The 22,339-nt window shown below is 42.9% G+C and overlaps 6 protein-coding genes across 6 annotated transcripts; 5 read left to right on the forward strand and 1 right to left on the reverse strand.

Moving 5' to 3' along the window:
• Positions 1-1,151: 1,151 nt before the first annotated feature.
• BDB00DRAFT_818735 (ribosomal protein L6, alpha-beta domain-containing protein) lies at positions 1,152-2,298 on the forward strand. Its single transcript, XM_053123183.1, has one exon. It carries the CDS (start codon positions 1,453-1,455, stop codon positions 2,158-2,160), a length of 708 nt encoding a protein of 235 aa, XP_052980591.1. The 5' UTR covers positions 1,152-1,452; the 3' UTR covers positions 2,161-2,298.
• A 4,120-nt stretch (positions 2,299-6,418) lies between these two features.
• BDB00DRAFT_818740 (uncharacterized protein) lies at positions 6,419-9,739 on the forward strand. Its single transcript, XM_053123184.1, has 5 exons — positions 6,419-6,855; positions 6,959-7,453; positions 7,604-7,655; positions 7,720-8,424; positions 8,494-9,739. Exons 1-5 carry the CDS (start codon positions 6,784-6,786, stop codon positions 9,249-9,251), a joined length of 2,082 nt encoding a protein of 693 aa, XP_052980592.1. The 5' UTR covers positions 6,419-6,783; the 3' UTR covers positions 9,252-9,739.
• Positions 9,349-9,763, forward strand: BDB00DRAFT_311280 (uncharacterized protein). The gene has a single exon (XM_053116879.1). The coding sequence runs from the start codon at positions 9,446-9,448 to the stop codon at positions 9,713-9,715; it is 270 nt and encodes an 89-aa protein (XP_052980593.1). The 5' UTR covers positions 9,349-9,445; the 3' UTR covers positions 9,716-9,763.
• On the reverse strand, positions 9,740-15,958 carry BDB00DRAFT_818742 (uncharacterized protein). Its single transcript, XM_053123185.1, has 19 exons — positions 15,688-15,958; positions 15,535-15,595; positions 15,354-15,388; positions 15,122-15,220; positions 14,914-15,051; positions 14,708-14,839; positions 14,418-14,630; positions 14,262-14,318; positions 14,066-14,194; positions 13,870-13,992; positions 13,649-13,771; positions 13,449-13,580; positions 13,253-13,375; positions 11,993-13,192; positions 11,792-11,914; positions 11,130-11,671; positions 10,821-11,032; positions 10,083-10,741; positions 9,740-9,993 (listed from the first exon to the last, which is right to left on the reverse strand). The coding sequence occupies exons 1-19, from the start codon at positions 15,899-15,901 to the stop codon at positions 9,812-9,814; spliced, it is 4,497 nt and encodes a 1,498-aa protein (XP_052980594.1). The 5' UTR covers positions 15,902-15,958; the 3' UTR covers positions 9,740-9,811.
• A 1,662-nt stretch (positions 15,959-17,620) lies between these two features.
• Positions 17,621-20,198, forward strand: BDB00DRAFT_818745 (major facilitator superfamily domain-containing protein). The gene is given in 11 exon segments (XM_053123186.1): positions 17,621-17,888; positions 17,975-18,037; positions 18,145-18,321; positions 18,414-18,505; positions 18,574-18,592; positions 18,715-18,864; positions 18,980-19,113; positions 19,258-19,503; positions 19,623-19,759; positions 19,846-19,876; positions 19,894-20,198. 11 exon segments carry the CDS (start codon positions 17,677-17,679, stop codon positions 19,977-19,979), a joined length of 1,347 nt encoding a protein of 448 aa, XP_052980595.1. The 5' UTR covers positions 17,621-17,676; the 3' UTR covers positions 19,980-20,198.
• Positions 20,199-20,833: 635 nt separating this feature from the next.
• BDB00DRAFT_871421 (uncharacterized protein) lies at positions 20,834-21,685 on the forward strand (the record flags this gene model as incomplete). Its single annotated transcript, XM_053126827.1, has 3 exons — positions 20,834-20,929; positions 21,006-21,332; positions 21,467-21,685. The coding sequence occupies 3 exons, from the start codon at positions 20,834-20,836 to the stop codon at positions 21,683-21,685; spliced, it is 642 nt and encodes a 213-aa protein (XP_052980596.1).
• Between the last annotated feature and the right edge of the window lie 654 nt (positions 21,686-22,339).

A 22,339-nucleotide genomic window follows, 5' to 3' on the forward strand; every position in this document is an offset into this window, starting at 1 on the left:
GAAAAACCTCAATGATGCTTTTTATGTGGTGCCGATGAAGATGATGATAATGAAAATGATAATGCTGTGTATGATTTGTTTCCTTTGTTTCGTCTTCGAATGATCTATTATAAACAACCACAAAAAAAAAGCAGTGTGTGAGTGAAAGAGAAGAGAGAGAGAGAGAGAAAGAAATGCTCGGAACGGCAAGAGTATAGTATGGAAGGGTAGGTTCTCCGACGAGGTTTAGCATAGTCGAGAGAAAAAGATTCTTCTTTTCATTGAAGTGACGTACATGGTTTTTCTTGTTGTTGCTGCTAGGAGTGTTGCGTGCGACTTGTGTTGTTGCGACGAGACGAGAAAGGTTACGTTATATGAAAATGTGGGGTTTTTGTGTGTACTGACAAAGAGCCAAATGCTGCGCACACGAGTTCACCACACTATAGAATATAAGAAAAAGAAAAAAAAGGCGGTATGGGCTGCTAAGCAGAAGGGCACGGCAGGTATCCTATGCAACGAATGTGTACGTTTGAGTTAATTTGCAAAAGAGACAGATCGGTGAACAATGGAAGAGGAGTGTTTGTTTGCTTACTGTAATGTTATAAAATCGAACAACGAAGGAAAAGGCCAAATATATATAAAAGCGAGGAAATGGGGTTGTTAGTCAGAAGGATTCTTAAAAGAAACAAAGGGTCGGGTCAAATCATCTTTTCATCTCAATTTGCCACACGGTGAATGTGTAGTGCCGTGAGGTTGGACAATGGTTGAATGTGGAAAGAAACAGTACCTTATAAAAAATATAAAAAATAAAAAAAGGGAGAGGTGGAAAGAGAAGCGAAAAGAAAAGAAAAAGAGGCGGAAACTGTAGCTTCAGCAAAACTGTTTCTGAAATCGAAAAACTCACTCTGCTTCGCCAGTGACATCATGACTCCAAAGTGCTTATAATAGAAATCAGAGAGAGCGAGAGATTTCTCATCACCTACTTCTCTCTCTCTCTCTTTGGGTAGTGGCCTTTCCTCCCCATGGCTTTGTAGCTTTCTAGATGGTGGAAATCTCTCTCTCTCTCTTTCTCTTTCTCTCTCTTCCTTTGCTTTTTTTTGATATGCACAGTACTATTGGCTGCCCCTATGAGAAGAGGGAACCAGGTGAGTATCTGAAAGTGCAGCACTGAATTTGATGGCTTTACAGTTACCTCTATTCCATTTATTGTGGTAGCGTGGCTGCATCACCTCTCTCTCTCTCTCTCTCTCTCTCTCTGTGTCGAATGAGCTCCAGCTTTAATAGATAGCAGCCTATTATATCAGTTTCACCCAGATAGAGCGTACACCTAAAAAAAAAAATAGAGAGAACCTTGGCGGACTTTGTAAAGCTTTAGAGTAGTAGGGCGTTTTCCGTAAACAAAGCTGGAAAGGATATTTTCTCTCTTTCCCTTGTTGGATAACGAAAATACCATACACACACACACAACACACCATGGTGCTGACTCCATTACGACATTCCGTTCGATTCGTTGCATTACGGCAAACAACAATAACATTAACACGCTCATTCCATGCTGCCGCACCTGCCGCCTCACACATTGGCCGAAAAGCCATTAGTTTTTCCGACGATGTCAAGATTGAACATGACCTGACACCCATCTCCACACCACGCATTCCCTCCGAATTAAACAACACGACGCTGACGGTGACAGGACCTCTCGGTCAACAGAAACTTGTCATTAAGCCATTCGTTAACGTTGCCACAAAAGCGGCTTCGCCCGACGATCCCAATTCGCAGAACCGTGTTGAAGTGTCGGTACAAGATCCCGAGATCAAGCAACAGCGTGCCATGTGGGGTACTACCCGTGCACTGATAAGTAATGCCATCACCGGCGTCTCTGACGGCTATCGTGTCATGCTGCGTCTGAATGGTGTCGGTTATCGTGGTGTGTTGGAAAACAACGATCGTTCCTTGTCGCTCAAGTTGGGTTATTCGCATCCAGTCATCATGGATTTGCCTCAAGGCGTCACCTGTGCTATCCCCCAACCTAATCGATTGATCTTGCAAGGCACCGATTTGCAAATTGTCACCGAGTTCGCTGCAAAGATTCAACGGTGGAGAAAGCCCGAACCTTATAATCAGAAGGGTATCTTTATCAATGATGAAACAATCAAGAAGAAGGAAGGCAAGAAGAAATAGACATAAATTCCCATCCTCCCCCCCCCCTTTCCCTCCCTTTCATCATCCCCTTTAAACATTTATATTTTTACTCTTTTGTATACAAGAAAAAAAAAGTTCTACAAATTGTGCATATAAAAGTAAATTTTTTCATCCTCTCAAGTTAATTTACTTGCGATTGATTGCTTTTGTCCGTATTGTCAGGAGGACATTGACCGAGACATAACCATCACTCTACAAAAGAGGGCATGTGCGTGCCAATCTAAATGTGTTTTAAAACAATGACGGAATGATAGCTTTTAATTAATGAGCCTTTTTTTTTTTGCAGAACCTTAACGCAAAGTTTTTGTTGCATCTTTCCATCGAGGAGTGTACATTCCCACATGGTTTGTGTACAAACGACTTTTTGAATGAAAGAACGAGGAGATCTTTCTGACGAAACTGGATACTGACGTGCTGGTTCCACCCTGGTGTCTCGTTCTCTCTCTCTCCTCAATGATTCTTTATATTGCATCTATGTAAGAGAACTGCAGCTATTAATTCTGCACATAGCATGGGGACGAGTTTAACAATCCAACGGAAAGCGCTAGATATAATGCTAAAGAGGATGATCGGTGTATGATGCTTTCCCCTCTTTTCCTTCAGATTTGACTAACTAGCAGCCCGTACTTTCTGGTTGCTAAAAAGTTGCTTATTAAGAAAACAACATCCGTTGCTATGGAAGACCTCTAGCTTATTATATGATTTGTTAATGAGAAACAGTCTGCTGCTATATTATGATATGATTGATAACGAATATCAGGCTTATAATGGAAATAACACAACCATCTTATAATCTCGTCGTAAAGGAAAACATGATACATGTAGTTGCTATGGAAACACTAGCTTCAAAAAATGTTACCATGGAGATGCTATGGATACTCACGTTCCCATTACTACTTGGCAAACGTCTATTTACCCGTCGATAAATGTATCAGATATTACTCGTTGCTAAAAGAGATTGACAAGCAAATTGTTCCTATAAAGACTGTGATGCTTTGTCAGTACTCAATGTCAATCATTGAGATCGAATCACTATTGTCGCCTGCTCTTACTATATGCAAAAGTGATTCACTGGGTATTTTATGCGTTTTAGACATCACATTGTGTTTCATCAAATTTAAGTTTTTACTGAACCAATTTATTGGGATTTTCGTTTATTCTATACTACGTGCTAATCTTAGAACACACTTAATGCTGTGATAGTGAGATGTATCTGTGCATACGATATAATAAAAAGGAAGAAGAAGATTCAAATCATCCCTCCACTGCTGTGCTCTGCTAATTGATGTAAAACAAAATATTTGTTCTCCAGCCGTCTGTAGCGGGTAATGGAGCCAGCTGGTAATAATTTGAGGGTTAAGAGAGTCTAATGTACATGTCATCATTTTGTACTGTTTCATGGTATCACAACTGGCATCACTTTTTCTCCCTACGGGTTTTAGTTTCAGGTATTGCATCATGTCTTCGTGAACTAATGTATCTCAAGGAAGGTGACCCATGCCCACAGGCGCCGGTCCATTTAGTCTTCCATAATAGTACCCAACATTCTGAGAGTGAAGATTACAAGACCTTCCATATTGTAATCATCAAATACATATAGTGCAGTAGAAGCATGCTATCGGGCTAACCAAGTGTAATACATGTATGTATAAACTACTGTGCTATGTACAGTATCCGATCAGCTATGATGGCTACCCTTGTTGGTGGTGGTATTTTTAGTATCCATACAAGCTATTCGCTATATCATACAACTTTAATATATGTAGCTTCAGGGGATATGAGGTCTTACATCTGCAGGTCGTTTAGAATATATTGCTACACTTAAAAGGACGGGAATCTCGGCAGTTATTTGCTAAAGCAAAAACGAATCAATCAAGTCGTTGTAATCGAGAACTTTCCAAACATGTAACAAGCGTTGTTGTTCTTGTAGTATTATGTGCATGGGAAATTCGTCGTGCACGGATTGTCGGGTACTACCCTGATATACAACATAGTCTTCTGTGCAATTGTATGAACAACCCCAGTTTGTTCTTTGTTTCTAGAAATAACTGCTATAGAAATAAATGCACATAAAAAATAGGAACACACGGACACAGAAAATCTACATGCATACCTACCATCAATGTATCTTTTACTGCTATTCTTTTGGTATTCCGAGCACCATCTCAGTTGAACATGGAGCAAGGGAAAGGTACACATAATAATCAACTTTCCGGTTTTTTTTATACTTTAAATAACCTCCCACACCGGTTGTCAATACTTCCGCGGCTGTACCTTTGCTTTTAAAAGTAGATCTCAGAAGAAGCAGCAGATAGTGGTATACATGTATAGGGGTATATCGATTTAACAGAAACAACAAAACCTGATTTTCTTTGTTAAGGTATGTACTGTAACCTATTATGTCAAGCACAGCCATGTAAGCGGTTGGTATTGACAATATCCTTAATGATCTTCCATGTTGACGTTACACGTCTGTCTCTCCCTTTAGTCTCATACTCCCAACTTGATTTTGATTTTTTTAAGAAGTTTTAGCATTTTGAGGTTTAGCACGTTCCCGACGGGGCACAGACACAGTAAAGCGATCATCTATACCTTCTGGCCTTTTTTTTTTGCAATCGAGGTTGGTTTAGAATTCTCGAATATAGGATAGACTTTCTAAGGAGCCAAAAGTACCCGAGATTTAGCAGAGAAAGGCAGGATACACAATGGCGACAACAAGATACTTTACTGATTTCTACAAAGATCCTTGTCGAGTGACATAATTCCGGTACTGTCTGTAAGCGGTTGTGTGTGTGTAAAAGAGCCGTAGACAGGCTAGAACAAATTGATAACATGTCCGATTTTTTATTAGCAAGTTGTTTGTTCGTGCACAGACAGGGGGGACAGAGACAGACTAAGAGAGAGGAACGTTACGTAGCTTTTTCCGAAGATCTCTAATTTTCATCAGAGCATGTGTGATACAACGTCTTTTTAGCGCTGTCAGAAAAAGAGGAGGACGAAACCAAACGTGTGCGCGAAAAGAAAAAGAGGGGTCAATAACCGCTGTTGTGTATGATGTGTGCGTAAGTGACACCACACAGCGGGTGAGTTCAACAGCAACAACGAGGGCCGGCTTTTTAGGTTGTGTAACCATGGCCAGAAACGCCCTCTCTTTCACTTCTCCGACTTGGCTATGGCATAGATTATGATGAATATGGAACATCCACCCTTATCGAGATAGATGCGATGCTTGTACGTGTGCTCTGTTAGATGCATACAGCTACGGTAGTGATGTCCACGTAGTAAGCTACTACTACTACTACTACTACTACTACTACTGTTATACTTTTGGTGATATCCTTCAACCTGATTTGACGCGTTCACTTTTCGCAGGAGGCCTTTCTTTGTGTTTGGGATCGTTCCGAGGGGTGAACACAAAAACAGGGAGGGATACCAAAATGGTAAAAAAAAACAAGGAGGATTCAATACTACGAACATGTAATTTCCGTCGTCGTCGATGTTGCAGTTGTTTTCGTGTTCTCACGTTTTCCTTTAAATAGTGGCGTATCTGAGAACGTTAACAATTATTTAAACTTGGGCCCCTTTCTTTTACATGACAAGAATCAATCACGATGCGCGCGCGCGAGAGAGAGAGGGAGCTGACAGTTAGCAGAAGCAGATCCCCTTTGATTTGCTTTTTTAAATTCAAGAAGGGAACGGGATGCATTCGCATATTCTCAAATACTACTATAGAGCACAAAAACAACGGGTGTTGATTGTTGTTGTGTACGAGGCGCTTCTGCAACACAAAGCCAACCGCATGGTCCTACCAAAGTATTAAAAATGGAAACGGTCGAGTGGAAGCCAATTCGGCCCGTATTTTTGCTCTCCCCTCTTCTCAAACTAAGAAGCCCCACCCCCAACCCCCATCACACAGCATTATACTTTCAAGAATCCATATAGCAGCATACTACGTACTAGAGCTGTTGCTAGGCGAATTAGGGACACACGTTATATTGTTAACAGGTAGTCTGGGAGACCACTGCATATCCTCCATCAGTAACCAAGAGCAACGACAGCAAACTGACTGACAGCTAGCTATTGTGCTGTGCCTTGGAGAGGCTGGAGAGAACAGAGTTTATCTCCAGCTGGTTACGAAGAACCCGATCTAATAACAACCTGCGATCGTGGTAGCTTTTGCCACTCGTTGATAAACTCAATACGTCGTATAATGAATTCGATAATAAGAATCAAGAAGCTTTTTTCCCTTCCCTTCTTTCCCCGTCTCGCCCGCTTTTCTTTCTCTCTTTCTTCTTTTTTCTTTGTCGCCTCTTTTTCCTCGTATTCTTCTTTGCTCTCTGCACCGCAACAAACAGCAAAACATATAAATACATCTCTTTCTTGACCTTTTCCTATATACCCTGTTTTCCTTTTCTCTTCCTTTATCCCCTAAATTCACTTACCCACCCCCCCCTCCCACCTCCTACCAGTTCGCCTGGGCTGCCCTTATTAAAACCACAAAAGAACATACGAGAACAAACAACGGCAATTGATAACGAGTAGTAAAGAGAGACGACGAACGACGCTTTACACTGTATAAAATCCACAGCAGCCCTCTTCATCATGCCCAACAGTTCGCTCTCAACCTACACCACCATGATGCGGGTCACCAAGAATGGCAGGCCTTACTGTCAGGTACTGGCAGAAATGCGTCTCTTGTTCAAAATATATATATGCGCATACATCAAAACATCCATCATCTTCATCATCATCATTAACCCATGTATATTAAAAAAAGGACCTGAACGATCTGTTTGCTGCGCTCGTGATACAACACGGCTTGCGAGATCATCGGTACAGGTTCCGAACCATCCCTGCCAGCTTTGTGTTTCTTGAAGCGATCGAGGTCCTGGGTCATTTACAGTTCACGCACGTCATGAAGACTGCCGATCCGGCGGATCCGTCGCGTCTGATTGCCACACGTACCACTACCACCTTTACAATGTCGCCCAACATGGCTCGTACCTTGGGCCAATACTTTTGCACATCGCGATTGCTGGAGAATGCCATTGACCCTGTCAACCATTCGCTGAAAGATAAGGTCATTTATATCTTGTCGCCCAAGGGCAAGTACGTGATTGAGGACTTTTCTCAACGAGCTCAAGTGCCGATCAAGCAAATGGAAAAGGCCCTCTCAAGTGTTGATTCTTTTAATATCGTCACCTTGGAACGATTGCCGCAGCATGACGACCAGTTGGCATTTGCTCGGCCCAACATGACTTTGGCTTTCAAGGTAAATCAAGTAAATTTGTCATATGAAGGGCGAACGAGCGAAAAAGCTAGAATGGAGAGAGAAGTTATATGAACTCAAAAATGGAAGCTGGGAAAATAGTAACCGTATTTCTTGTGTAACGTATGCACATGTTTATTATTTTCATTACAGACGATGATGGCGTATTTGCCGATGGAGTCGTTGCTGGCAGATGATGCTGGAGGTAGTATCAAGATTTTCAAGCGCCCCCCTCCCTTTACTATTACTATACTAATCGAGTTGCAAAGGCATCGACAAGAAGAATCTGGACGATTTTCGATACGCATTCTATGGTTATCAGGCATTCGAGTGGATCAGCGAATACACGACGGTTGTTACACGAGAAGAAGCCGAAATGGTCGCCGCCGAATTTGTCCTGTACGGCTGGATTGCACAAGTGCTTGATAAATCCGACCGCGACAACAGCATCCGCGACGAATCCGTAGTGTTCAAGATGGGTCGTGGCACTGTCTATCATGTCACGTCGCGTGGTCGATCTGTGCTGGGCTGGGACAAACCGCTCGACAAGGAACTCCGTGGCACTGTTACTGATAACCAAGACATTGTTATCATGAAACAGCGCGGACTCGCAGCACGGCTCAAGCACATTGAAAAGCCAGCGACAGTACCCACCGCAATCCCATCATCCAAAAAGAATAAACAAGCTCCAGCTTCTACCAACACAGATGCTGCGTCGTCGCCATCCTCTGCCGCATCCACAGCCCCATCGACTGCATCCTCAACGTATTCTGCCGAGAGCCAGAACCCGTCGTCGTCAGACGATAGCAGCACGGAGATCATTCCGAACGCTCTGGAAGGCACAGAGGGATTGGAATTCGCCATGCCTGTAGGCAAAGCAAAACTTGAGCAGGGACACGACACGTTGCAGGCGTCGCAAACGGCAACGGATATCGATGAAGTGACTGAGCGGCTCTTGCAGCTTCGATCTACAGGCAATGTGAACATGGAACGCACCACCTCAACGGATGCTAATTGTAATCCATTTGATGACCCATCACCAGGTAGCGAATCACCCTCACGACCGTCCAGCGCAATTTTTAACAACGACACCACCCATCATCATCATCATACAGAGACGGATTTCATCACCTCGGCCCCACTCGATGGCTCGGTCCCGCTCGATCCAAACTCCCACTGGGCCAAGCTACGACAGATCCTCGAAGACTCCTTGATCCGTATGTACTTTCGCGACTTTATGAAATCCCAGTTTTGTGAAGAAAACGTCAAGATCTGGGTCGACTATTACAACATTCGCAAAAAGTGTAAGCGTGGCAACGTGTCAACCAAAGAATTACTTCGTGACGCATATGCCATGTACGACAACTACCTTGCACCGGATGCCACCCTTGAAGTCAATATCGACCATGGGTTGCGCCAGGAGATCATTTCGTACGTCACCAACAACTTTACGATCTATTCGGGCGACGACCACCAGCATCAGTACCATCATCATCATCGTCACCACCATACACACGGTAGTAGTCATCAGGTGCCTTTTGTAGCTACTGCCTTCCAACCGAACCAGCAGCAGGTCACAGTCGTCGTGAATGGCCATACAAACGAATGTCTGCGTGCGCTGCTCCGCTTGTATGATCGGGTCAACGAGCATATCTGTCGCATCATGGCCCAGGATTCTGTGCCCAAGTTTATCAAGACTGACAAATATCGTGAACTCGTCGCCCATCCACCTGCACCCGTACGTCGTAACTCGATCGAGCAACGGTACCCATACAAGCCTTCTTCTGCTTCGGGCGAGTAACCCGCTCCACCCTTTTTTTTCTACTCTTCAAGTGTTTATTTTCGACACCTTTTCTCCATTCCCTTTCTTTTTCTACTCTCTACTCCTTTAAGTGGGATCAGTCACTTGTCTGCTTTTTGTCCTCCACCACAGTTTCCCTTCCTCTTTGAAATAACTCCAACATCAGCAGCAACAGCAACAGCATCATCATCTATATGCCATACTATCTAATCCTACTCGCCCATCTTACCCCACAAATCGATCGATCGTATTATATTTTCCTCTGCAAACAAACGCCCAGCCACACCCGCGCACACATACTTACATATCTATTTCCCTCTCCTCTTTTGTTCCTGTCCCATTCCTTTTTCTTTTGTTTCTATATATGTACAGACTTCATCTCCCTCTCTTCAGCCTCTTCGCTTCTCGTCATGCTCTTATATCCCACCTCCCCTCCTGGCTTCTATCCTTCTTTCGTCCTCTAGCAAATAAAAAAATGTAATGTTTATGGTAACTTATAACCTATTGTGTACTAGATACTTTTTTCTTATTATAACTATTGATAGTATCAGAAGACATCATTATTGCAATAGCTGACCCAGATAGTTTGCCATTTTTTCTTTGGAGCTGATTGCATTGGCTCGTTGCCATCGAAACAGTTCGTCACCAAAATTAATATGAGTCTTGATGTCACCTGCACGGTAAGGCAGATAAGGTCGAAACGCGTCTCCTCCTTCATAAAGCGGTACCAGACTGACTATGCCTATAAACATATACATCTTGTGTTAACCACGCCCCTTTTCTCCAAAACATATCAAAAACACAGACAACTGTACATTAAAATACACTTACTGATAATTTTTCCGTTGACAGTGATGGAAATGCTATGCGCTTCTTGGACATAGAGTAAACCTACTACATCGCCATCGGCAATCTCCAATGCAAACAATTCTGTGCGCGCGGACCGACCTTGATAGACCATGGCCATGCGTTCCACACAGTGATACTCGAGTCGGATGTGGTTTCTGTTATCCAAACTTTGCATACCCAACACAATGGTGCCTTCATTGTGATCTCCATCGTGGTTAAATAACGTGTCATCGTTATCAGCATTATCTTGACCGTTTCCTTCTTCTTGCTCCGAGGAAGATGATGGTACGCGTTGCTTGGCCGATCGATTGGCAATTGTCATTTCGAAATAGAGCGAGGGCGATACAGAATAATCATCACGTTCTGCCGGCCGACTGGATAGAATAGTTGTAGGACGTTTAGATTGGGGTCGCTCAATACGAGCCGGCCGCAAGCTGGGTTCTTGGTTCCCCTCTTCAAGGGCTCCCTGTACTGACATGCGTCTCATTGCATTCGTCAAAGTCTCGATATCGTCGCTCTTGTCGGATCCGACCGTCTGACGACGTTCGTTGCTGCTCTTGACAACTTGCGGAGGAGGGAGCTCGACAGGTACAGGTGAACATGCAAGTTGGGCAAAAGGCGTATAGCCTTCGACTGGGTATCTAAGAACGCATAGTTTTTGACATAAGTCTCTCCACAAGAAGAAGCAACAAAGCTATCGCAATCAAGTACCGTCCTTACCTTAAACGGTCCAAAGGACCACCAAAGCGGAAGCGGCACTCCTGGCCCGTAGAGAGCGATATAGCAGGATACCAAACCCGCTCAGCATCAATATCCATAAATGCCGTACCCAGATCTTGTCCGTTTTGATAATAACGCATCTCGCAGCAATCCAAGTCCAGGGCACATGTAATCGTGTCACCGACAGCCCATGAGCATCCATAATTTCGTCTCTGCACACACACACACACACACACACACACAGAAATTCGTGTTAGCTTCATTCTTTGAAATAATTTCTTTTTGCTGGGGTCAAGAAAGAGAACATACTCTATTTTGATCCGCAGCATGCCATTTCTTGACTCGACAACCATCGTAGCCATAGGAAAAGGCATCATCGCCTACGCCAGTACCACCCTCCGGATCAATTTCGAATTCGTCAGTGACCCATCCGACCTGCATCAAGCCATCTGTAGCCAGAACGACTTCAAACATGTATTTGTGGGTAGATGTTGCTGCCCATGCATCTGATCCACGGACCGGTGTAGGATGCGTTCCACGTACTGTCTCGAACGTCCAGGAATCGTTTCGAGCCTCAAGCCGCGTCTCATAATTCAAAAGACAATATTTCGATCTGCGATGCAAGTCTATTTCCACGAATATGCTATCATTCCCGCATTCGGACGGTGATGACGCAGTCGACGATGATGAAGAAGGTGATGATGACGGGCTAGTACAGCGTGTGGCGAATGTCAAAATAAGTCGTGCATAGAAATGGAAGGATCGCTTTTCGAGCATTGGTAACTGTGCGCTTTTCCAGATCGAGATCGCCATGACTTGAAGTGCGGACTCGGGAATGATGTAGGACGGATCTATATATGTATATTTCAGAAGAAAACAAGGTTTTTTTGGCAGTAGCGCAAAAAGGAAATGATCAGCACAATCGTCATCCAGGGGGGAGGTGTAGTTAAAATATGACATTGCGCACGGACCAGCACAGATCATTGCTCCCAGGCATGTCAGTACATGGTCTGACAAGGACCGGCAGTTTTGAAACATGTAAATCATGGCTTCTACAAAGGCCGTTTCGTGAATAAGGAATTGCCGTACGGATCCTGAAATGTGTGTTACCAAGTCAATGTGTTTTATTTTAGCGAAAAGAGGTTCTGGCGACGGCGGTGTAAAATACATACCATAATGAACAAGCGAACGCAGCACCATCAGAGCACGGCCAGCAAACCCGGAGTACAGTTTTGCGAAATGCAACGGCTGACCAGCAGCCAACATGTCCTCGACTGTGGCAGAATCATGCTCTTCACCCTTTCTGCGTGTTTCACCTAATCGTTCTGCTGCAGACTCAACTTTTTTCGACATGATATATTGCTCATCCTCGTCGTCGTCGTCGTCATCATCGTCATCCTCACTGTCGGAAGACGAATCATTGGGTGCGAACGTCATGGGCCGTGCGGCTGCGGCTGCAGTCAACCCAGATGATGTTGACTGTTGCTTATGTGTTGCTGCTGTTCCAGGCGATGCTACTGTTGCAAGAACGCCATCAGCTCGACGGAGCGGAGCCACGGTCGTACGAGCCTTGAGCCATGCCAACACATCGTAATATGCTGCTTTGGCCGTACTTTCTTCCATTTCCGTCACTTGCTTTGTCGTCTGTTGACTCCAAGCTTCGAGAACAGGATAAATAGCAAGCATGACCAATGATTCTGAGAATTCGCGAATGGGTTCGAACAACAAGGCGGATGAAGATGAAGCAGAGGATGGCATTGTGGCTCCTGTACGGGCACTGTTGTAAACCCGGTCATTATCGGCTAAAAATTGGCGTTCCATGTCCGTTAATCGTGCAGATTGCCGTGCTTCCCGTTCAAACGCGCTGATTTGTTCGCCTTCAACCGCCTCTTCCATTTTGGCCATATCTGCCATCATGTTTTCAAAGACGGTGCCTGTGACCACGTTCCCAAACACATCTTCGTTCTCGAGTAGAATGCGCAATGCGCTGAGTGCACCGACGAATTGGACGCGTGACGAAAGCGGTAACTCGAACTTTATGAACAAAGATGTTCGGTCGTGTGTGGATGAGTGATCGGAACAGGAGGAAGACGATGATGAAGAAGAAGAAGAGGATGATACGGATTCGGTGGATTTCCGAGGACCGTGGTCTCTGGCCATTTGACTCATTTCTAGGCTTGTAGAAAGTCGTGAGTGTCGTTTGGATGCTTGTCGTCGTTGCGGTAGACGGCGCTTGCTCGTAGTTTTTTCTTGTGAGCTTGCAATAAGAGATTGCATGAGAATGATCGGAAGAACATCTTGAGAAATGCCAGTGCATGTGCTGATGAGAGGCTCGATGACTTGTAATGTCACGCGTGTGGTAATAGATCGGACTAGAATTAAAGGACGATTAATACTTCAGTAAAAGAATCCTATTGCATCTATTAGCTCACACTTGATAGCCATTAGAACCAAGGCCTTGGCGCATGTCAGCTGTACGCGCTCGTGCGTTGATGCGACACACATAGAGACAAGTGTATCCAGACACTGTTCTCGAGCAACACACGCAAAGTTTTCTACATGGTAATTGACGGGGTCAATCATTAGCTGATCCAGACTTGCTTTTTGTACACAAAGATTCGAAAATACCTCTCATGGCTGTCAAGTTAAATATTGCTCCCACTGCATTGTATTGGACTTCAAGTTCTTCGTACGATAACAAGTTATTAAGCGCCGACACAACCTCGTTTACGTGTCGATCCAGGATGGGTCCGTTACTTGCTATTTCAGGTTGTCGTTTGGTTAAAGTTAACATATGTCACTAGATGGTGTGGCCTTTACTTTCTTACCAATACAGCAAATGAGGGATAGAATGTCGGATGCAAAGATGGCAACATGGATTTTACGCGAGGTTGTCAGTTCAAGCATCAAGCCAAATTCATTTGATGTAATGATATCCGGATGAGATTCCACTGATTTTGTCATTGTCAGTGAGTTGGTTAGTGGTTTCTTTCTCTTTCTCTGTCTTTAATCGGGTCTAAGATCTGCTTTCTAGTTGTAAGATACATACGTTGAGCGGCAACGGCGTGAATGCACAAAATGCTCCAGTACCGCACATCATCATCGTCCAGTGTAAGTCCGCGCATAATTTTTTTCACCATGCCGCTATTCACCATTTCTTGCCGAAAATTGTCTAACAATGCACATCGTTAGCCATTCTGATCGATAAGAGGAGAAGCCCACATTTATGTCGTATTATTCGATACCTTGTCCATATGCCATGAATTTTATGGTCCGTAGTACAACTCTTGAAATGTATATTTCTTCTGCACCCAACAAGCCATTGAGGATCGCATGTATACCCTTAATTTCTCGAAATTGCTGTGCAGCGACGTCTGTGAATTGCATTATTTTTGTTCTTTTAGCATACGATACAAGATCCCACTGTAAGACTTTTCTAACCTTTGAGAACAAACTCGTGCATCAATCCAGCAGCCCAGTATACAAGTTCAAGATCCTCTTTGATGCCAAAGACATATAATCCAAATGAGTAAAGGAAAAGCCAACCATGTGTCTCCCCATTGCAACAGCCATTATCTTTTCCTTTGTCAAACTTACCTGATCTTAATGATATAGAAATAAGATCAATAACATTATATTCCAGTAACTCTGTCAAGATAGCCTTGGCCTCAACTACATCGACATTGGAAATAATTCGGACCAAGCTTTGTATGCAAAATTTTGGCATGTTCGTGTTGCCATATGTAATTCGCGCCATTTTTGCAAGCACTGCAACAAATCCATCCTCAATCAACACCTTTGGAAATGGATCTATACAAAATTGTTAAAATTGCAGTGAGCCAAAACATAGTAACTAAAATGCTCTTTATAACGTGTGTCTCACATACCACTGCGTGAAATCTGGTATAGTATCATTAGAGTCCAATATTTGAGTTCGTTGTTACGGATTGTTGTTGAAGTAAGGATGCGTTTGATTGGTTCCAAAATGCCAATATCGATGATGTAGTATTTGCTGATGTCTAAATGAATGGTTGGTACCCTTATTCAGTGTCATTGTGTTAAAAACATATACAGGAAGGTCAATGCAAATTACCGCTCATTTGGATTAGATCGCATATCGATACAGCTGCATAACGTTGAACCGATTCTTTCATATCTGCGTCCGTGCACTTTAATGCATCCACCAACACATCCAATGCACCGTTTGATAAGAGTGTCGCTCGGTTGCTATCTAGATTGTGTGGTATGCTTACACGTTAATATGTTACACATGAGCTAATGCGTAATTTATATTCTTTTACCTCGCCGTGTTAATAGCTGAAGAGCAGATATAGCACGCATCTGCACCTCGATAGGTTTGTCCCTTTTACAGGACTCTATTAATTTTGGCAAGTATTTTTCTGGGTAACAATGAAAGTCAAAAAAATACTGTTAGCTCCTTATTTTTTTTCCTGATTCTTGGTTAGCCTGCGCCAATATGGCAGGTAGTTCTCCTTGGTAGTAAGTAGTGAAGCACGACATCACTAAGCTTACCTGACATGGCCCGATCTAGGATTATTTTGACAGCGCTAGTTCATTCCATACATAAAACAGATACGTACAGCGAAAATAAAGTTTTAAGATAACTAAGAGGACCTGCATGAAACTCTCTTTTCCTTTGTTTCCTCTCGCTCTCTCCTCAAATGACCGCTGGCAGTTTACAATAAGCACCTACCCATTTTGGATATTGATATTGGTCGAATGCGTCAAGTAAGCCAACGACTTTAATGGTATTGCTGCAAAAAATGAAAAAGTATCCGGAAGAATAATTTTGTGAATATGGTGCGCATATATGCGTATGTTGTCGTGGTATCGTTTCTGGTCTTACAGTCTTCGATTTGTCTGTTGGTTTCTTGTCGTTGTGCTTCTCGCTTTTTTCGACTCGTGTGTTCATGAGTGCGGTTATGGAATGTTTTTAGATTCGAGTACATTGAGTATGCCATGAATGCTGCTGCAACGCCGCTTAGAAAACAGAGCGCCACTGTGGCCGCTTTAGTATTCTCTCCGGAATCCGGAAGCGATCGTTGTGTAGAGGGACGCATCGCTGCATGAACACACACTGTCGATGCCGTGTTGTTAAAAAGTAGATAAAAAGAAAAGGCGTTATATGCTCTCGGTCACGGAGTCTTTGGGTGCTATTTAAAACTGCTGCTTGAATTTTTCTGCGGGGTTGTTTTGCAGGAGAAAGAAAGAGAAGGGAGAGGAGAAGACCTACTCTGCTACTGCGACTATTACGGTAGAAAGGACCAAGAAAACGTGAGTGAGAAAAGCAGTGTTTGTTCTCGGTGAGGTTAGAAATGCATACCTTGAAAAAGCACAGTCGAACAAGGAACTAGTTAACGTTGTCGTTATCGTTGTTTTATATATCAGGAGCAAGAGAAAATTTAAGAAGGAACAAAAGTAGAAACGCCGCTGTTCCTTATTATTCACTAACGAAAGCAAAGGTTGGATTAATATCATACACGGTAATGTCTATCGCAAAGCAGCTTCGGTGGTTCACGTTATCACACACGTACAGATAACTTGACTCGCATTCTTTTACTCGATGAAAATCATGGTGGAACACACGTGCATATATACTATCTTGCGTGAAAGGCTATCCATGTGTTGTCCACCATCAACTAAGGAGCTGTCACCTTGCTTTCGAAGCACGTACTTGTTTCCCTCTTTTTATCTGCCTTTTACTCATATTCATTTTCAAGCATCAGTAACTGCTATGTAATCAATCTTGATTATGCTCTTATTTTATTTCTCATGCTACGTTTGACGAACTAGCGATATGTAGAGCATATTGTTTGTGTTGATTATAAATGATGTCAAGCCTCTACCAATGTATGGTACAATGATAGTAGTCGGCGCGCTGTAAGCAACAGCTTACACAACAAGTAATCATCTCCGACTAATCATAACCAGAGAAAATATCAAACAACAGCATGCCACAACAAAGATCAGAAAAAACATCATGATAAAACAAGAACAGGAACATCACCTGTCAACATAAAAGCAAAACATATATAAACCCTGCTCATATCATAGCAAGTAGAGAATCATTCTCTTATATCTTCGGAATTTATATCATCTTTATTATTCTTCTGTAATCCCATTGATGTACCGCAGCTGTATCTTACACGCGCGTAGTCACTGACGATCTTCCCCTTGAAAGAATCCTCAATATCGCTACTCGGGCATAACAAACGTATGTGGGAGACAAAGTTATATGAACTTGTCACGCGCACTCAGGCCTTAGATTTATTGATTGTGGTACAGAAGCTGCTAGGTAAAAGCTTATAAACGCCCAGAATTTGTAAACAACGCAAACAAAAACAATGGCATTGCTCTTTGGCACACAATTGCTACAGAGAAAATGAAACAGCGGTACCGACGGTTTTGAGTTCTTCGTATCTACACCGGAGTATCCGTCACCACGCGTAAAGAAAAGACACTCATAGGTCAACATGGTTTTATCAGCCGACCATCAAAGATAATGGCTTATTGATTATCTATAAAATAACGCTAGGGAGCTCTCTGATCGTCAAACCGCTTCTTACCATATCAAAAAAGAAATGCCGAGGTACAAAAACACAGCACTTTTGAAACGAAAGTGACCATGACAACAAATGATACTTAGGTTTCGGTAGTTTCCAAAGTGATAGACCCCGAATATAGTAGGACAGTGTGCCCAGAAACAAACATCTTCAGCAGATAAAATATGTTGGTTCAGTACCTACTACAAAATGATGGATCTATTTCTTTTCTTTTCTTTTTTTTGCGCGATTGCTATCTGCTGTAGAATTTAAAAATCACATCAGCTTGCATTATGACAGTCAAGTCAATTGTCACCGATTCTGCCGGTGTTGAAACTGATCCCGAGAAACTGGACCGTCATGTGGAGCGACCTGATTCTAACAAGGAGCAAATTGGAGCTGGTGATAACGACGATGACAAGAAGGCCGAGTATTCTTGCACGGCGAGCATCTTTGGAAGAGAAAAAGACGTTGATAATTCAGTGGTTGAGAAGCAGCTCGTCCGGTGAGATAAAGAGCCTCTTTTTGATTATAACCAGTCCCTAGGCTGGGACTGTTCTTCTAGACCGTTTGTAATTCACTAATCCATAGAAAATTGGATATCAAGATAATGATAATCTTATGCGTGTGGGAGATGTGTACACGTTTAGATGGGTATGTTATGTTGCTGTTATTATTACTTGTTTAGTAGCATTACCCATATGTTTAGAAAACCGAAATCATCATCATTATGCATTTACAATAGCATGTTTTTCTACTAGCGGAGGCGTTCTACCACAAGCGAGATTAGCAGGGCTTATGACGGATCTTAGCATGACCGAAGCACAATATCGCTGGTGCTTGATCGCACCATTTCTAGGATTTTTAGCTTTCAGTATACCCATTAATTTGGTCTTACGAAAGTGGCGCCCATCCTATGTAATGGGAGCAATGGCTCTGTTAGTATAAATATTCAGGCTACACAATACTACAAAATTACCCGTCATCTTAGCTTACTGACTACATAAAATGTCTGATACGTATTTTCAAGAGTTTGGGGCGGCGTGACAATGGCATGTGCCGGCGTAACGAATTTTGAAGGACTATTAATATGCCAGATTGTTCAAGGCGTCCCCGCATCTGGTATGTATATATATTTAAATTTTACTAGAGAATATAGATTAAATGATTTTAACTACGATACCATGTAGCAAATGATGCTGCTCAAATGTAAGTATTATGGAGCAGATAAAAAGCCAATCACTAATCATTATATTTTTTTTGTTAATCGGGTTGAACATCTTTAATTCGTTATCCTCTTCTTCTCTTCTGTCGCAAACACGCTCATTTAGGTATTACATCTCCCTGTGGTACAGGAGATGCGAATCTGCTCAACGTTTCGGATGGATGTTGATTGCTGCAGGTCTATTAGCATCCGTTAGAGGGCTTATATCCTATGGTATAACATTTATTCCGACGACAACCATGAACAGCTGGCAATGGTTCGTATATTGTTAAATTTATGATTGCCAATATACTATGCATGTAATTTAGATGTACTCTTGTTATGTTTACGAGGAAAAAGGTTTAATAGTCAAATATTTTATTTTTTTATAGGATGTTTCTATTGTATAGCATACCTTCTGTCCTATGTGGGATATTTTGCCTCCTGCTCCTACCAGATCAGCCAGAAACTGCCACGTTTTTAAACGAGGAAGAGCGAGCCTTAGCCATACAACGCCTGGCCACAGGTAAATAACGTTGTATAGCAATGAAGTCAAACAATGCAATTACAGATATGCAACAAGCAACAGTTTCTTCTCAATATCATCACGAGACTTTTGGTTTATCAAGTGATACTAAGCCGCAAATATACATGGATGTCTTATACATAGAGCAAGCTTTTACTGCAACGCATGCTTGGTCCTGGTTACAAGTTGCTAGCGTGCTTACCGATTGGAAGCTTTACTGCCTCGGTATGATATTCATGCTTGGTGAAATTGCGGGAAGTGGCGCGAGACTGAATATGCCGGCGATTATTGATGGCATTGGAAACTGGGACGAGGCCGTGTCCCTTGCTTTGACAGCACCGCCGTGGGTAGCAACCTGCATCGCTCTGTACTTTTATCCGAAACTATCAGGTACTTTATTGTTGGATGCCGCATTCACAAGATGCTATGTGTGCCTCTACATCATATCGCTGAAAGAGCCCTTGATACACTAACAGTCAAACATCGCTATGATTGGTACTACATTGAAGATCAACTACAGCAACGCGCGTATTTTATAGTCGGATCATTTGTACTGCTTGCTGTTGGCATGCTGCTCATCATGTTTGTGCCAGAACAAGTTGTTGGTGCACGGTATTTTGCTGTGATCATTTACGCCATTAGTGCGGTTAGTACTTTTTTTACTCCCAACATATTCAGCCATCACAAAGCAGCTGAGGGACATTAAATTATCAGTTATCTGATTTTATATAGAGTCTTGATACACCTATCAGAAACGCATGGTGTACTGACAACTTTCAGGGCTGACCCGACGAGCGGTGGCTTCTGCATTCTTATACATGGCGGCGGCTGCCGGGAATACTATTGGTGGTCAGGCATATTTTTGATCCTCCGCGGTACATGATGGGACACACTATTGCGTTGTGTGCTGTTGCCGCAGGAATTGTTTCGACCCTGGGGCTCCGGATTGTGTTGAAACGCATAAACAACGAGCGAATCATGTTGATACAGAATGAATCAAGGAAGCAGGAAGCAATCGCCAGATATGGAGAAAACGTAATCGGCGACAGACATCCAGAATATCGTTATAGCGTATAGTAGTGTATGTATTTGACCTTATACGATCGAATCAAACAGCATTAATTGCGAATGTATATACGATTGAGATTTCCTGTGCTCTATATAGTGGTTCTCGCATTCTTTCAGCTCTTTATATTTATGGGCTGGTACAATGGAGGAAGCAATCATCATACTGCTTGGATAATGCATAGCTTCAAATGTCTCTTTTTTTTAGACCAGCCTACATGCAGTCGGCTCCAGTTTAATGATGCGGGTCATCTATTGCTGAACTATCTTTACATCTCTTAACAACTCGCCAGTATCTACTGTCAATTCTGCTAGGTCTCTACATAGTGATGTTGTAGTAGGACTGTCACCACGGCATTAATCAAATAACTTTTGACGCCACTTATGGCTGTGGGTTTCCTTCGTATTTTGTCACTTCAATTCTCATTTAATGTAACAACACGTACCGTCTTAATTGTCTTTGAATATGTACTGTAAATATGATCGTTGTCAAAAAGTAACCGCTCAATGGAATGTTATGGCATGCATATAGATTAGTACCATGAAAAATCGCGTTATCGTCAATTGATCATACAGAAGGACTTCACACCAAACATCAACCACGTCACACACGTGCAATGATGAGAAGAACCCAAAACTTGCCCTACGATCAACTATGGGTTTGCCTACCGAACTGTTCCTCAGTATCGGTACCCGCTACATAATTACCTGCAACGTAGATACGAGCGACGGACTCGTGAATGGCGCGATGGTACTTACGTAGTATGGACATTGCGACGCATAGACAAAGGGCGGAGGACATTAGACCACTTCGCTTGTGAATTGAGTTCAAGTACGAGCCCACTGATAGAAAGCAGCGAGAGAAATGCCGATCGCTAATGGAGCGAGAAGGCATCAGCGGTTGGACACCACTCGAGCACGTTACAAAGCTCATCAAACCGCGACCGGAATCTACAGTAGGCATCATTAGAATGCAATTCCCGCTGACACATGTTGAAGCGATTACAAGGTCAGACATACGAAGTCGAGGTTATCGTACTGCCTCGAAGACAACCCAATCACTTTTTGCTCTACGTCGCCTGTTCAAGTGCAAAGAGACCAACCGGTCTTTATCTGATCGGAACTTTCCAAGCTCTGACGTCTTCAGCTTGATCGTTAGCTGAGACAGCATTGGCACAAGAGTTGGCAAGGTAACTAACGCGTTTCTGCATGATGATCGAGGGAGGACGCATCAATTTGTATTCCACAATATCCAAAGTCTGCAGAGATACATTACCTTGTATGAAAGGATGCCGTGTATCTCACATCAGACTTCCTATTATTCGCTGAGACATGGACTTTACCAAGCGATACAGACAGCTTGAACATGATAGGTTCAACCTCATCACACGACAAGACTCGAACGCAGACAGAACAGCAAGACGCGCTCTCGGAACGTGTGCTTACATTAGAAGCAAGGCGGTATCCCGCATCCGTCATGAAAGCAGTCACAGCACTAACCCTATGATCAGCTCTCCATCGTCGGATATAACGGTCCACTAATATTATCTCAACGGTATATGCCCGGCCGCGGACGCCAGTGGAGAGTTTGATAAGAGCATTACATGAAATTATCAACAATCATCAAAACGCCGCACATATCATCGCTGGCGATTTTACGTCAACTTTCTCGATGAATCGCACTAAACTGAGCAACTTGAGAATTTCTTTACGCAAAACAATCTGCTGCCGGCCCTTCCAGAAGGTGCCACCACAACACTTGCAAATACCAAGATCGACGAATTTTTTACGAGTTTCCTACCATATCATCACTGCAAATACTTAAATCACTACTTTTCCTTCTTCGCACAACCCTTGTATACTTTTTTTCAATTGCTCAAATAAACTACTTGAATGTTTCAACAGGCAATGTAACCAGCCTAAACCATAAATTCCAAATTTCCAGAGAATGGAAAGCCTTCCCCCATTCGCCGAAGGCGAATTTTTTCAGCTACGAGAGTTGTTTCAAAATTTTGCCGGTCCAGCTAAAGGAGCTGTCACCTTAAGTTCGAAGCACGTCATCTATTTATCTGCCTTTTCTTCATGTTCATGTTTAAGCAGCAGTAGCTGCTATGTAATCAATCTTAATTATGCTCTTAAGCTAGGTTTCCATGCTACGTTT

The sequence above is a fragment of the Zychaea mexicana genome, assembly GCF_025766255.1.
Source record: "Zychaea mexicana strain RSA 1403 chromosome Unknown BDB00scaffold_28, whole genome shotgun sequence".
NCBI lineage: Eukaryota > Fungi > Mucoromycota > Mucoromycetes > Mucorales > Lichtheimiaceae > Zychaea > Zychaea mexicana.

Coding starts and splice junctions, on each gene's coding strand:
- BDB00DRAFT_818735 (XM_053123183.1), top strand. CDS start 1,453: ATGGTGCTGACTCCATTACGACATTCCGTTCGATTCGTTGCATTACGG.
- BDB00DRAFT_818740 (XM_053123184.1), top strand. CDS start 6,784: ATGCCCAACAGTTCGCTCTCAACCTACACCACCATGATGCGGGTCACC. Junction 6,856..6,958: donor ATGGCAGGCCTTACTGTCAG/GTACTGGCAGAA, acceptor TATTAAAAAAAG/GACCTGAACGATCTGTTTGC. Junction 7,656..7,719: donor GCTGGCAGATGATGCTGGAG/GTAGTATCAAGA, acceptor CGAGTTGCAAAG/GCATCGACAAGAAGAATCTG.
- BDB00DRAFT_311280 (XM_053116879.1), top strand. CDS start 9,446: ATGCCATACTATCTAATCCTACTCGCCCATCTTACCCCACAAATCGAT.
- BDB00DRAFT_818742 (XM_053123185.1), bottom strand. CDS start 15,901: ATGCGTCCCTCTACACAACGATCGCTTCCGGATTCCGGAGAGAATACT. Junction 15,389..15,534: donor AATATCAATATCCAAAATGG/GTAGGTGCTTAT, acceptor GGAATGAACTAG/CGCTGTCAAAATAATCCTAG. Junction 11,915..11,992: donor GCGTTCGCTTGTTCATTATG/GTATGTATTTTA, acceptor CACACATTTCAG/GATCCGTACGGCAATTCCTT.
- BDB00DRAFT_818745 (XM_053123186.1), top strand. CDS start 17,677: ATGACAGTCAAGTCAATTGTCACCGATTCTGCCGGTGTTGAAACTGAT. Junction 18,038..18,144: donor ATGTGTACACGTTTAGATGG/GTATGTTATGTT, acceptor TTTTTCTACTAG/CGGAGGCGTTCTACCACAAG. Junction 19,504..19,622: donor CTTTTATCCGAAACTATCAG/GTACTTTATTGT, acceptor ACTACATTGAAG/ATCAACTACAGCAACGCGCG.